This window comes from Mirounga angustirostris, unplaced genomic scaffold (genome assembly GCF_029215605.1).
Source record: "Mirounga angustirostris isolate CCGP_5_RB_7025 unplaced genomic scaffold, mMirAng1.0.hap1 SCAF_12, whole genome shotgun sequence".
Taxonomy (NCBI): domain Eukaryota; kingdom Metazoa; phylum Chordata; class Mammalia; order Carnivora; family Phocidae; genus Mirounga; species Mirounga angustirostris.
In genome coordinates this window covers 70,957,186-70,973,117 of record NW_026991720.1, presented here as the reverse complement: position 1 = coordinate 70,973,117, position 15,932 = coordinate 70,957,186, and the positions used below count along the sequence as shown (strand labels likewise).

The 15,932-nt window shown below is 37.0% G+C and overlaps 1 protein-coding gene across 8 annotated transcripts in view; it reads left to right on the top strand.

The window, feature by feature from the left end:
* ANKIB1 (ankyrin repeat and IBR domain containing 1) overlaps positions 1–15,932 on the top strand; it is a 146,424-nt gene that overhangs the window by 86,779 nt on the left and 43,713 nt on the right. For all 8 annotated transcript variants that reach the window (XM_064575290.1, XM_045864727.2, XM_045864726.2 and 5 more), the window contains 4 exons: positions 4,497–4,705; positions 6,136–6,224; positions 11,614–11,758; positions 13,864–14,030. In XM_064575290.1, the coding sequence (XP_064431360.1) occupies positions 4,497–4,705; positions 6,136–6,224; positions 11,614–11,758; positions 13,864–14,030 (610 nt within the window). The remainder of the gene's footprint in view (positions 1–4,496; positions 4,706–6,135; positions 6,225–11,613; positions 11,759–13,863; positions 14,031–15,932) is intronic.

Below are 15,932 nucleotides of genomic sequence, written 5' to 3'. Positions count from 1 at the left end.
AGGGGCACCTGGATGGCTCTGTTAAGTGTCCAACTCTTGATTTGGCTCAGGTATGATCTCAGGGTTGAAAGATCAAGCCCCACGTCAAGTTCCATGCTGAGCATGGAGCCTGCTTAAGATTCACTCTCTCTCCCCCTCTGACCCTCCCTGCCTAAAAAAATTATCAACTCCATTTTTACTCCATTGATATTTTCCTCAGTTACTTCTTTTACATAATAGGGGTCAGTTCTAATAAGGTGATAATCTAATTGAATTTTCTTATTTGGTATTATCTATTCTGTGATAACTTTTTTGATAACTTACTTAATAGGTCTATATTTCATTTCCCTATTTAGGCATAAAATAGAGGCTAGCAGGTTTTCAAATGGACATCTCTTCTATACTATTTGGATAATACCAGTAACAGTGACATTTGATAATCAAATAAGATAGAGATAACTGATGTTAGTGAATAAAATAGTGCACAGAACTACAATTTCTACTAATTGCTCTCAAAACAGGGATAGGCTGTGTTTCAGAGTTATTAACTGAACTACTTAGAAGATTTATAGATTATATCCTGGGTAACATTCACTCAGCTTTACACAGGAAAGTAGATTTGAGTATTATATATTATCTGTTGTCAAATGTAGTCCCAAGGTAATGAAGTTGATCTAGATTAAGCAGAAGACAGAAATGTTTGGCAGTATTTACTGAGCAGTAATTGAATTTTAAGGAAGACTCTGTTAGGAATACAGAGGTCATTCTCTGAGTATTTCCTCAGTAATACAAGTAACATAATGGAATGCTACCTAATAAGAAAATAAGTAAAATTTACAAAATACGAGACCAAAGGTAATTTGCTTATGCTTAGAATTAATTTATATTGAAGTATTCTTTAAGCTCCTTTGAAGACTCATCATCTTCTCTAGGTAGTTAAACATCAGTGGTCTATATCTTCTCACTCTGCTCTCTTCCTGGGAAATGATATCTTCTTCCAAGGTTTCTATAGGTAAAGATTTCTCCCTCTGGACTAGACTTCTTTTCTTAGCTCCGCACCCTTGTATATAACTGCCTTTTTTTTTTTTAAGATTTTATTTATTTATTTGACAGAGAGAGAGAGACACAGCGAGAGAGGGAACACAAGCAGGGGGAGTGGGAGAGGGAGAAGCAGGCTTCCTGCAGAGAAGGGAGCCCCATGCGGGGCTCGATCCCAGGACCCTGGGATCATGACCTGAGCCAAAGGCAGACGCCTAATGACTGAGCCACCCAGGCGCCCCTATAACTGCCTATTTTAAAGCATCTCTAGGATATCTCAAAAGCATCTTAAACTCATTATGTCTGAAACTAAAATCATGCTCTTCCATCTGTACCTGATTCTTTGGTATTCCCTATTTACATAAATGGCACGAACCAACCAGGTGGGTAAACCTGGGACACCAACCTTGATATATCCTGTCCTTCAGACTCTATGTCCTATTGTCGCCAAATTGTCACTTCCACCTTCCATGTGTTAAACTCCTCTCTTTCTCTATCTCCACTACAACCAACCACCTACTTCTAGCTTCCATCATCTCTCACTTATACTACCCATTCCCCTCCTATTTGGACTGTGTTCCCTCTACTCCTGCCCTATCTAGTTTCTTTGTTTGTTGTAGTCAGAATGATCTTTTCAAATCTGATCGTGACAACCTGTCCTTCCTAACCCCAAACTCAGCTGCTCAGTGACTTCCTATCACTCCTGAGCTGATGATGGAAGTGTTATTAAAAAGTCCTGCATGATCTAGCCCCTGCCTATTTTTTCAGCCTCATCTCATGCAGTGCTTTCCTTCTGCTGTCCGTGCTACAGCTACATTGACCTTTTTAACTTCACAAGGATGCCATCTTCCCTCCTACCACAGGGACTTTGAACATGCTGTGCATTGCCTGTCTAGAATGTCTTTCCCCCTCCCTTTTACTACTTAACTCCCACTCATCTTTCATTTGTCCACTTCAAGCTATTTCTCCAGAGTCAGACCTTCTCTGACTTGGGATTCTCTACCTGTCCTTCATGGCACCCTGACAGTGATGATTCTTTTACTTAACGTCTTTCTCCTTGCTAGACTGTAAGTTTCATGAAGGCAGGAATCTGCCTGATTTTTCCTCCCATTGTATCCCTACTGCCTGACACAGTGCATGGCACATAAAAGACATTCAGTAAATATTTGCTAAGTGAATGATGTGATAGAATCCAAGCAAAAGTTGTGCTGAAAAATATTTATAGTAAATAAGATTAAAATTTAACATATTTAGTATCTGTTTATAGAAATTATAGTAGTTCTTTTTTTCCTTTATTAAACAGTGATATAATGGATACTTTTGAAGAATAATCTTACTGTGCTAAGAAAAGTAATTTTAACTTTTTAAGTAAGTAATGACATATCAAAACACTAACATCCAGGACACATGGGTGGCTCAGTCATTAAGCGTCTACCTTCAGCTCAGGTCATGATCCCAGGGTCCTGGGATCAAGCCCTGCATCAGGCTCCCTGCTCCGCGGGAAGCCTGCTTCTCCCTCTCCCACTCCCCCTGCTTGTGTTCCCTCTCTCACTGTGTCTCTCTCTGTCAAATAAATAAATTAAATATTAAAAAAAAAAAAAAACTAACATCCATGTAGCAGCATTTCCTGGAATGCACCCATGCAGTTTTTTTCACTTGTTGGATTTTTTTCCTCTTTGTAATCTGACCCCTTTCCCAATCTTATTTCCCATCTTGTCAAACGACAACATGGTATGCTGTAACTTTACAGAAATGCTCACGTCTCTTCTTTATATTTCTGTGCCCTGCTCATATGGTTTACACAGCTGGAAATATACTCGTTCTACCTGTATTGCATGTCTAAATCATAGTCTGCTAAACCACCAAATACACTGATTTAATATGGTTGAGAAAAGTCTTGCATAGAACATTTCCACAGCTATTTGTATTAGAGATGTAAAATTGTATAGAATGGGCCTATGTTGAATAATTGACTCTATACTACTCATGACCCTATACTTCATTGTGCTACAGTGGAAAGAAAACAAGTTTTAGAAGCACAGAAATTGGTTTTAAATCCCTCACTATCTGTGTGAGCCTAGGCAAGTTATAGAATTTTCCTGAGTCCTCATTTCTTCACCTAAATAATGATTGAAACATTTGTTGGGAGGAACAAATGAAATAATGTATGTAAAACAGCAAAATAATTGGATGTATTTATTTATTATTTTTAATGGGTTAGGTTTTTATGGCTCTGAACTATGTAACAACATGCATCACTTGTCTATTTTAAAAGTGTTCATATTAGGAAGATCATCTTTTTTAGTTAAGTCAGATGTGAACTCACTTAATACAGAATGTATACCTAATGCACTAAAACTTTATAACCATAATCCCTTCAGAAGTTTCTTCTGCTCTCAAGCTGTTTATCAAATGATTTTTGGACTCGTTGGCATTTTGATGTGTTTATAGTAAGCTATGTAATCATTTTACAACTTGACACCAGTGAAACAAATTGCAAATTTTACATATTTTTCTTGAAAAGAGTAAAATGGCTAAGTCAAATCTATGCCATGAAAAATTTAGTAACTTCCAGAAGTGATGTGTGAGGCACCTCTTTTGATTATTAGTAGAAATGACTGGAAGTTTTGACAATATTTTAGATATTGACACAGTTGTAAGTCACAGTAGATTATAAAAGTTTAAATTCTGTTTTAAAATATTCGGGGGTGCCTGGGTGGCTCAGTCGTTAAGCGTCTGCCTTCGGCTCAGGTCATGATCCCAGCGTCCTGGGATCGAGTCCCTCATTGGGCTCCCTGCTCAGCGGGAAGCCTGCTTCTCCCTCTCTCACTCCCCCTGCTTGTGTCCCCTCTCTCACTGTGTCTCTCTCTGTCAAATGAATAAATAAAATCTTTAAAAAAATAATAATAAAAATTCAGGGTGGAGCACCTGGGTGGCTTAATCGTTGAGCGTCTGCCTTCAGCTCAGGTCACGATCTCAGGGTCCTGGGATCAAGCCCTGCATCAGGCTCCACACTTTGCAAGAAGCCTGCTTCTCCCTCTCCCACTCCCCCTGCTTGTGTTCGCTCTGTCACCATATCTCTCTCTGTCAAATAAATAAATAAAAATCTTTAAAAAAAAAATATTCAGGGTTTGGGGTACTTGGGTGGCTCAGTCAGTTAGGCATCCAACTCTTGATCTCACCTAAGGTCTCAATCTCAGGGTCATGAGTTCGAGGCCTGTGTTAGGCACCACGCTGGGCATAGAGCCTACTTTAAATAAATAAGTAAATAAAAATAAATATATATTTACTTATTTATTAATGGATATAATATACCTGAATATTCATTTGTAATTACTAATTTGGTATAAATAATTTTCCTTCCTTTAGGTGGCCTATATCTCTTTAATTTATCCTCACTTTATTTTGTTATATGAAACTCTTAAAAAACATCACCATATTTCCTGTTTTTGAGAGATATCATTCCATTTTTCTTAAAGACTGGGATAGGGAGAAATTACTTGAAGCTTGGATGTCCAACCCAGAGAACTGCTGCCAACGATCAGGTGTTCAGATGCCAACTCCACCACCAAGTGGATATAATGCCTGGGACACACTCCCTTCTCCAAGAACTCCAAGGACTACACGCTCTTCTGTCACCTCTCCAGATGAAATAAGTTTATCTCCTGGGGATTTGGACACCAGTTTGGTATGGTCCAATATTCAATGTACTTCCCATAGTTTTGTGTTTAGTCTTTTAACTTTTAAATTACTTAATATTGTTTCATGGAAGGGGCACCTGGCTGGCTCAGTTGGTTAAGCAGCCAACTCTTGGTTTTGCCTTGGGTCACTATCTCAGGGTTGTTAGATTGAGCCCCATGTCAGGCTCTGTGCTGGGTGTGGAGCCTGCTTAAGATTCTCTCACTCTCCCTCTCCTTCTTCCCCTGCCCTTCCCCTTACCCCTGTGCTTTCATTGTCTCAAAATATAGGTATATATATAGTTTCATGGAACCCTTGTAATTGAATCCTATACCCCTCTTAAAGGATTCAGTTATTTCACCCTTTGGTACAAATATTTATTATCACAGAATATTTTTGTTATCTCTGAATTACAGATTGAAAAACAAAGGGTTTTCTTTTCTCATTTCAAAACAGAAAACATAAAAGAGTTTGAGAAAGCCATCTACTATATTTACACTTAAAATCTCTAAGTGCCTAAAGTTTTAAACACACCATACTGAAATATTAAAAGTTGAGTTTGTGATAGGCACCTTAAATTAAAAAAATATGAAAAAATTTTTATGTTTTCTTGAAAACACTTATAATGTATTGATAATTATGTATTTGTTTCAGTTAAGCTTTGGAGTATATCATCTAGATATATTTGTGGAATAAATGTTTGCTTTTTATTGAGAAATAGTACTGCCATTGTCTACATTTTTAATTGGCATACCATTGGTATACTGTTGCAGGAAATTTTGACGTTTCTTTAATGGTTCAGCCACTCAAAATGTGTGATAAAAATGAAAGCATTCTGGGTTTTATCTAGGCCTTCTTGGAAAATAAAATCCAACTTCTCTAATTTGCATCTGTAACATTGGAATGTTTGCTTCTAATAAGTTATTGTTTAGAAGATACATAGTTTTGTAGCAGAGTTCCTTGGGTAGAAATCCTTAAATTCCTACTCTGAATATCTGGGAATTTTTATCTTGAAAACACAAAGTTGCTCTGTTTTTGTAGATTTTCTGGGATGAGAAAAGGCTAAAGAACATGATATTGAAGTGGTTATTTTGCAGTGGACAATTTGATCTTGACCTGAATAGATTTTAATGGTTTGTTTCTTATACTTTTTTTCCCTAAATGCATAGTTGCTGATTAATACATAAATTTGGAATTTAAGAGTTTGACTTGTGCATTAAAACATTTAAGTCCCTTAATAGTTTATAATGAAGTAGGCATGGTATTTGTTATTCAATCAGAAGTAGGCACACTAACTTTAACTTCCCTTATAACTTTGAAACACTTAACTTTATAGTTACTATAGTAGTATTTTTGCCTTAAGCCAGTGAATAAATAAATATATCATTCTCTATCCGAAGTATGACTTTTGTTTAAATCATTGCTTTTCTTCATTTCCAGTGTGACATTTGTATGTGCAGTATTTCTGTATTTGAAGACCCAGTGGATATGCCCTGTGGACATGACTTTTGTAGAGGATGTTGGGAGTCGTGAGTATATGTGCAGCTTAGTATTTCTTACTGCATGATAGCACTCTGATTTGGTAATAAAATTGTCTGCTTTTGATATTTAATGATATGGATTATTCATACTGGTTTCAGAGTTGCGCTAAAATATACTTTTTTTCCTCATTTTTACATCTTCCCATTCAGTAATTAATATTCTTTAGCTTAAATGGAAGGTACTTTTGGTAACAAAGCAGGTATATGGAAGTAAGTTTTCTTAGTATTTAATTTACATTACAACTAATGTAAATTTCAAGCCTACACCTAAGTATTAAGAATAAGGTTTTTTTTATACTCTTAAGAATTTGTAAGCATTGGGGTGCCTGGGTGGCTCAGTCGTTAAGCGTCTGCCCTCAGCTGAGGTCATGATCCCAGGGTCCTGGGATCGAACCCCGCATGGGGCTCCCTGCTCGGCAGGAGGCCTGCTTCTCCCTCTCCCACTCCTCCTGCTTGTGTTCCCTCTCTCACTGTGTCTCTCTCTGTCAAATAAATAAATCTTTAAAAAAAAAAAAAAGAATTTGTAAGCATTTGTTTTATGCTTTCTCTAAATTTTTTTGTGACAACCAAATAAATAGCCTTTGAAATCTATAAGAATACATATAAAATTCCTTTTCAGTCAATTCATAGGTTAATGTCTCTTCTAGACATGGTTGGGTACAAATGGGAAATTTATTTTGTTTCTCATGTTTGTCTCTATTCTCCTTCCCATTATCTTGCCAAGATTTATACTCTTATACCATCCATTAACTTTGCTCTAATGTTGCACTTTTCAAGGGAGGTTTATAAACAAAACAAAGGAGAAGATCAATGTAATTAATGAGCAATACAATATCATGTTATCTCTGGAGCACAAAAGTCTACTGACTAATGACCTAAGCAAAGCATGTCATTAGTAATTAAGGAAATCTTAAAACTCGGAAGATTTCAAACTATTCTTTTCCATGGAGTTTCAGGTACCAAGTGTAGGGAGCTGGGGAATACCATGTTGGGTGAGAGAACAAGAACCTGAGCAAATTTTCTGTTGCTGTCTTAAGCAATTTTGCTGAGTATAATTGACATATAATAAACTAAATATTTAAAATAAATAATTTGATAAGCCTTGACATATGTACACACCCATGAAACCATTACCACAGTCAAAATAATGAATATATCCATTACCCCAAAAGTTTCCTCATTTCTCCTTGAAATCCCTCCCACCCTTCTCTGTCTGCCTCCCTCATCCTCCCACCACCTCCTCCCTCCAATTTTTTAGACAACCACTCATCTTTCTGTCATTCTGGTTTCATTTTGAGTGCATTTTCTTTGTTTTCTAAACCAGGATATGGGGGAAGATTTCATTTGGAGGGGAGAAATATTACTGCTTCTTAAAAAGTCAGAATAAATGAGAATATCTTGTCTTTTTTTTTTTTTTAAGATTTTATTTATTTATTTGACAGAGAGATAGAGAACACAAGTAGGCAGAGAAGCAGGCAGAGGGAGAGGGAGAAGCAGGCTCCCCGCAGAGCAGGGAGCCCGATGTGGGACTTGATCCCAGGACCCTGGGATCATGACCTGAACCGAAGGCAGCCGCTTAACCGACTGAGCCACCCAGGCGCCCCTGTCATTGTTTTTAAAACATAGACTAGACTTTACTCTGAATCTAATTAGATAAGATCAAATCGGTACAGCTGATACAGGTTAAAGTGACTGGCGAGGGGCAGGTTTACAATCCAAAGCTAACTTTGACCTAGTTGTAGATGCAGAAAATTTTCCACAGATGCAGTAGTTTATTTAGCTTAAAATTGTTAACTCTGTTGTATTGGGGAGTATTTTCTGGGTTCTACCAAGTTTGCTACTGTTGACCGTGGTTTCTGTGTGAAAAACTAAGCCTCCCCACGGGATTTACTTGAATTTTTTTGAACTTCCTTTACCTCCCTCACCAAACTTATGTCACAGGAACCATCTCCCATACTCAACACAGACTAGCCATGGGAAGTTTATGGTAAGATTTAAATTTGAAAGATCTAATGATTATTTTCTCTGTTACTTTATCAACCTATCTAGGATTCCCCTCCCATCATCCTGCCCGTAGTTCTTGTCAAATCAAGCAGCAGGAAAACCAAGTTCCAGGTTGGGTGATTTATACATTGATAAAACCATTTTTAAATGAATTGCAGTCCTTTCATAGGCATATAGAAAAGAAACTTCTTTGTTTAAGAAGCAAGGAAAAAACGTTAAAGGTCCTAGATTGTTCAAAAACTCTCAATTTATTTTACTCTTCCCTACTCCGTAATGTCATCAATCCAGCCAGATGCTTTGAAGCATCTACTCCAAGGGCTTAAATGAAAGGGAAATTATTATTTTCTACCCAGCCTAGATTATCCTTCCTGCTACTTATTAGTTGTTGATTTACGTAAGTGGTAACCTCCCTGTGCCTCAATTTCCTTATCTATAAAATGGTGATAATAGTAAGTACCTCATATTGTCAGTATACTGTTAAATGGCTTAATATATGAAAAATATTTAAAATGAACAGGGCCTGGAGCATAGTCACTACTCAATAAATGGTAGTTATTATCCTCTTCCTAAGGATGGCTGACCTACAAGATAAAAACATAGGTAAAGTCTGCCCCAGAGTTCTCTCTGTCAACCTTTTTCCTTGACATGACAAGCTCACTTAATTCATTTTCCAAAAAAGTCTATTATAAACCCAAGTCCAACTAATCATTGTTTGTGGCTGCTATTTCAAATAAAAATAGTGTTCCATGATAAACGCACATAGGTCTACTTGTAGCTTGAACAATTTCCTGAGTGCTTTCCCTCGAGACAACCACCGTGCTTTGGTATGCAGCAGCAGAAGTTCATTATGCTTACCTCCCATTTCTTTGCACAGAATACTCAAAAGATGTGTACTTGTGAGTTAAGATTTAATAAAATAAATCAATAAAATGTATTAATAATTAACCAATAATTCATATTTTTATTACTCCATCAAGGATATTCTTAAGTGAAACTGGCTTTTTTTTCTTTAACTGCAAGTGCAAAGCAGTGAAGAATATAAAGTCTACCAGTATAGTTTTAACACCACTGCCATGATTCATGCTAAGGCACTAGCAGTTTTACCTAAAAAATAAAGCAGTTTTAATACCATTATGAAAATACTTTTGACCTCATAAACCCCGTGAAAAGTCTCAGGTCCACAAATCACATTTTGAGAACTGCTGCTCTATAGTATTTCCCCTGAACACTTCATCCATCTTTATTTCTGCCAAATTGTTTTTCTCGACACAGAGTAATACAGGTCATTTTTCCCTGGTAACTAAGATACAGAATGCCTTTCTGTTGGGATATGTCAGAGTTTTGTGGAGCGTGTGCGGTTTTTAAATCATATTGAAAAATAGAGGGCAAGATTTTAAACATGTTGAATTTTAAATGCATATGAGACACTTAAACAAAAGTATTGTGTGTGGTCAAGATCTGTAGCTAAGGAGGGAGATCTGGGCTTTAAACCTCAGAGTCATTAGTGTATAGGTGGTAGTTTAAGTTGGGACTATTTAGATCACCCAGGAAGAGTGAATGAAATGAGAAAGGGGGAAGAGTTTTGGTGTGAAAACCCTAGAGATCAGTAAAACATAAGTGATCAGGAGAGTAAAAAGCACTAGTGAAAAAGATGAATAAGGAGCAACCAAAGGTAAGAAGAATGCCAGGGGAAAATTAAGTCCCAGAAGCCAGAGAAAAGAGAGAATCTGAAAGAAGGAACTGTTTAGCAGTGTCTAATGCTCCAGAGAATTCAAGGCAGATAAAAACTGAGAAGTCTTGAATTCTTGGGCTAATGGGTAGTCTTAATGGCCTTGTTGAGAGCTGGCTATTCAGTGAAGAGGTGACAAAAGCCAGAGTGTTGCCGATTGAGAAGTGAACGGGATGGACTTGAGGAAGGAATGACAAATCATCAAACTATTTTGTCAAGAAACTGATGTAAAAAGGAAGGGGAGCTAGAAAGGATCATTTAGTTGAGAAATGTTTCAGGGTAGGAGAAAACTTGAGCATATTGATAGTGCCGAAGAAAAGACCCATGAGAGAGACAGACAAACAGAAAGACAGAGACAGAGAGAAAGGATAGGTTTCTGGACTCTGCAAGTTCTGGAGCTGGCCAGAGTACGGATTTGCTTGGGGGGTAAAGAAGGAAGCCTCTTTCACTGAAGTTGAGTAGTGAGAAGGCAAAGATAGCTAAAGACATAGCTAGGTTCAGGGTGTGATAGGGAGGATATTAAGAGAGGTCTCTGTTTTCTTCGAAGTGCCAAGATGAAATTGTCGAAGAAGGTGGAAATGGACCAGAGGGAGCAGATCTGATGAGATCTCAGTTAGCTTGATTTTTTTTTTTTTTAAGTGTAGTTGAATTAAGACACTGAGAGAACCAAAGGAAAAATACTGCAGGTAGAATAATCAAACTGTTGATGGTGATCACTAGAGAATGGTGACTTAGTTGCCTGGTTTTCCATTTATTTTCTCTAGGTTTAAGTGTTAAATCACACTTCAAAAGCTAATTTGTTTCTTGTTTTTCCATGGGGAATAATAATAAAAATAAAGCTCTAGCTAAAATTTATAAATTCTTATTCTATGCCAGGCACCCTGCAGATATTCATACACATTATATCTTATAATCTGTGTAACAATCCCAAGAAGTGCTTATTATTATCTCCATTTTACAGATAGTGAAACTGAGGGGCAGAGCAGGTAAATAAATTGCTGAAGATCATATGACTTGTTAGTGGCAGACCTGGAATTCTCTAACTCAAAATCCTGCTCCTTAACCACTTACTTCACCTTGGGCTAGATTCCTGCCACTCTCCAGGATACCTTTTCCCTACTACCTCAACTAGTGTGCCTAGAGTAGGACATGCACCTTAATACTCGTCTAAATGAAATATAAGGGGATAGTCTTTTCTTCAAAAAGGTATGCTATCTTCCAATGCCACTCCCAAATCTCTTGGATTAGCCATGATTTAATTCTATATAATTGTTTCTTTTTCTCGATAGAATATCGAGAATTGAATATGATCTTTCTAAACCACTCATTTCTGAAATTTTAATGTTAAAGATAATGTTTCAGATTTTTAGAGAGGATAAAGCAAAAGAAGAACATTGTAAAAAAATAATGTGTATATAACAAACACAAGTATATGTGTGTATAAATGAATGAATGAATGGTTGGGCAGGTAGTGAGTGTTCAATAATATTTGTAAATTATATGAATCAGTGTATTACAATTAATATTTCATACTTTGTTCATTGGTTCATTTCTAACAGAAAATTCAGCATAAAGAAAAAGTTCTTAGAATGTGCAAATAAATTATATTCTTCCTTTTTTTCTGTCAATTGATAATTTTAACAGGTTTTTGAATCTAAAAATTCAGGAAGGTGAAGCTCACAACATTTTCTGCCCTGCATATGATTGCTTCCAACTTGTGCCTGTGGATATCATAGAAAGTGTAGTTTCTAAGGAGATGGACAAACGATATCTACAGTTTGATATTAAGGTATGCTGCCAGTTATCTGATTTCATTTTCATTTTAATTTTATTAAACTGTATAACATTTTATTTAATTTTTTGTTTTATTTTTGAAAACACATAGAACAATGACTGACTTTTGTCTCCCAGAAAAACTGCATGAAGGAATGATGGCATTAATTAAAGTTTTAAGCTAAAGCATTATTTTTTTTAAAAGATTTTATTTATTTGAGAGAGAGAGCATGTACGTACATGCGAGTATGGGGAGGGCAGAGAAAGGAGAGAGAGAATCCCAAGCAGGTTCCACGCTCAGCACAGAGCCCAACGTGGGGCTTGATCTCACGACTCTGAGATCATGACCTGAGCCAAAATCAAGAGTCAGACACTTAACTGACTGAGCCACCCAGGCTCCCTAAAGCATTATTTTATGGTCATGATAGATAAAATAAAAATAAAAATAAAAAATTGAAATAGTAATTTACAAAAAAAAAAAACTTGGTCAAAACTATTTACTGATTTGCCTGTTGAACTTTTAAAACTGATCAAGGCAGTGTTCAAAGTAAATAGTACCTATTTGCAGTTTCCCAAAAGGTATATTTTAGACTTCTAAATGTAAATATTCAGAAATAAAGATTATCAACTTGGAATGGGTTTTTTTCAAAAAATAGTTTCATATGATGAATTATAATGTTTCTCTTTTTTTCTATATTTATTTGCATTTAAGAATTGTCCAGGGGCGCCTGGGTGGCTCAGTCGTTAAGCATCTGCCTTCAGCTCAGGTCATGATCCCAGGGTCCTGGGATCGAGCCCCGCATCAGGCTCCCTGCTCAGCGGGAAGCCTGCTTCTCCCTCTCCCACTCTCCCTGCTTGTGTTTCCTCTCTCGCTGTGTCTCTATCAAATAAGTGAAATCTTTAAAAAAAAAAAAAAAAAAAAAAAGAATTGTCCAGAAGTATGCAAGTTACTTTCTTGTGTGGTTTAAAAATTATACTTTGGGAGTGCTTGGGTGGCTCAGTCAGTTAAGTGTCTGACTCTTTTTTTTTTCTTTTTTTTAAGATTTTATTTATTTATTTGAGAGAGAGATAGTGACAGAGATAGCAAGAGAAAGCACAAGCAGGGAGGAGAGGGAGAAGCAGGCTCCTGCTGAGCAGGGAGCCCAACGCAGGGCTCAATCCCAGGACCCTGGGATCATCATGACCTGATCTAAAGGCAGACACTTAACTGACTGAGCCACCCAGGCGCCCTGGGTGTCCGACTCTGGATTTCAGCTCAGGTCATGATCTGTGGGTCGTGGGATTGAGCCCCATGTTGGGTTCTGTGCTCAGTGGGAAGTCTGCTTAAGATTTTCTCTCTCCCGGGGCGCCTGGGTGGCTCAGATGGTTGGGCATCTGCCTTCAGCTCGGGTCGTGATCCCAGGGTCCTGGGATCGAGCCCCGCATCGGGCTCCTGGCTCGGCAGGGAGCCTGCTTCTCCCTCTCCCTCTGCCTCTGCCTCTCCCCCTGCTCATGCTCTCTATCTCTGTGTCTCAAGTGAATAAATAAAATCTTTAAAAAAAAAAAAAAAAGATTTTCTCTCCCTCTGCCTTTGCCCCTCCCGCCATAGGCATGCACACTTGCTCTCTGTCTCTAAAAAAAAAAAAAGTGCAGATTTTTTTTGTAGTCTAAGCCATATGACATACAGACTTTTCCAAAAGATGTCCTGCTGTTTTGTAACGAAGCATCATAATCCTGATTTTTATGTATTATTGGGGTGCCATTTAGAAATTTACAGTACCAATGCAACTAATAATCATATAATTATTTTCCATCAGAAAAGCAGCACATTGTATGAGAAAACATTTTTAAATTACACATTTTCTGTGTGAATAATTGCATTTTTACTTCATCATCTACCTGGTTTTTAGATTAAAGAAAACATAAATTTAAAAAGTCACATTGTTACTAAGGTAATTACCTCTTTTTTCCTTCTTACTAAGTTCCATACTTTCTGGTACTATTTTAAGTATCTCTTGAGACTGATTATTCCTTTTTTTTTTAGTTCACCCTTTTTTCCCCTCTAAAGTAAATTGACATGGGATCACTCAGAATTAAGAGTTCAAATAGTTCTGTTGTATTTTATTATTGCTGTTTCAACAGGCCTTCGTTGAAAATAATCCTGCCATTAAATGGTGTCCTACTCCAGGCTGTGAAAGAGCAGTCAGACTTACAAAACAAGGGTCAAATACATCTGGGTCTGATACACTCAACTTTCCCTTGCTCAGAGCTCCTGCTGTGGACTGTGGAAAAGGACACCTCTTCTGCTGGTCAGTATAAGACAAGTTGGAATCAGCCTAATCACCTAACAGTTTTTAAAGAGACTTTGCACCTTGAATTAGGCCTTTGGAGTGTAGTATATTTGACATCATTCTTATTAATTTAAAAAATGTGTGATGAGTAGTCATAATTTATATTTATTGTGTGCTTGATTTGTACCAAATTTGTATGCCAGATATTTTCACATATTGAATTCTCCCAATAACTCTATGAGTTGAGTGTTATTATTATACCCATTTTACAGATAAAGAAACTTAGGCATAGAGAAGTTTCCCAGGGTTATGCAGCTAAGAAATGGCAGAAATGGGATTAGAGCCCAGCCTTGATTCCAGAGCCCATGCACTTAAACTCTAGTAACAAATTGCTGAGAATAGATTAGAACATGTTTAGAACTTTATACTTGTTTTCTTAAAATTGAAGACTCCGGCAGTGATTCTTTTTTTTTTTTTTTTTTTTTTTTTAAGATTTTATTTATTTATTTTGAGAGAGAGAGAATGAGAGAGAACACATGAGAGGGGATAGGGCCAGAGGGCAAAGCAGACTCCCTGCCGAGCAGGGAGCCCGATGCGGGACTCGATCCAGGGACTCCAGGATCATGACCTGAGCCGAAGGCAGTTGCTTAACCAACTGAGCCACCCAGGCGCCCTCCGGCAGTGATTCTTAACCATGGATGCCCAGAATTAACTAAGACCCGTTTTCCCAAATTTTGATCATAGGCCCCAACAAGTAAGATTTTGATTTAGTAGGCTTTGGAGTAGGGCCCCCAAAAAGAAGCTTATAGGTGGTTCTAATGCACAGTCCTAGTTAAGAATCACTTTGTGTGTCTTGTGTTTTTTAACTATATGTCTGACATCAGCATTTAACTGTATGTCTGACTATCAGCATTCTGCATTATTCAGAGTAGATTCAATGATAATTAGCTGTTGTTGTTTATTTAGGTAATTAAATGATCAGAAAAAGAAATAGTATTTGTTCTCCTTTTTTCTCATTTCCAGATTTATCACGTATGCAAGGGTATGCCTTAGATGAATATAAGACTCTACTTATTTACTTATCAGAAACCAAAGTCAAATTATAGCACTGCTAAATAGTTTTAAAAAGGCATAGTTATGGAAATATTCCTACCCTGAAAGGTCTATTTCTTACCCTCGTCATCATTATCATTAGCTAAAAATATTTCTTGAATTGCCAGGCTATGTATAGCACTGAACTCTCTAGGTCAGGTGTCAGAAAACTACTGTCCCCACCAATTTTTATTGGAACATAGCCACACCCGTTCATGCCAGTTTATTTTCTGTGACTGCTTTCAGGCCATGGCAGCATTACATAGTTCCGACAGAAACCATATGGCCTACAAAACCCAAAATATTTGCCATTTGGTTCTTTACAGAAAAAGTTTGCTAGACTCCTCTGCCAAGTGCTTGAATGAAGTGATTAATGAAAGGAAAATCATATTGGCTACTTTGATGGCTAAATCAGACTCAGCAAGGAAAATAGCAACAGAATATTGAATAATAGATTATATCCACATGCCTTATAGTAATTTTTCAAAACATTTACAAGACAGATTCATAATTTTTAGTTTTACATGTTTTACTATTTGCTGATTGGTTCTTAACTCCACCTCACTACCTCACTAGAAGAGTTCAGGATCCAGCTCAAGAGTGACAAGTGAGTTAATGAATACACATAAGCTTAATTTTTCATAAATAAATAGTCCTTAGAGGAATATGAACCCACTTTACTATAACATAAGAATACTACAGTAAAAAAAAATAAAGGAGCAAATAAATAAAATCTTTAAAATAAATAAATAAATAAAGGAGCTTCCTCTTTTGAGTTAGTGTGGAGTTTCTTCAAAAACTTAAGCTCATGTGCCCTAAGGTACCCCA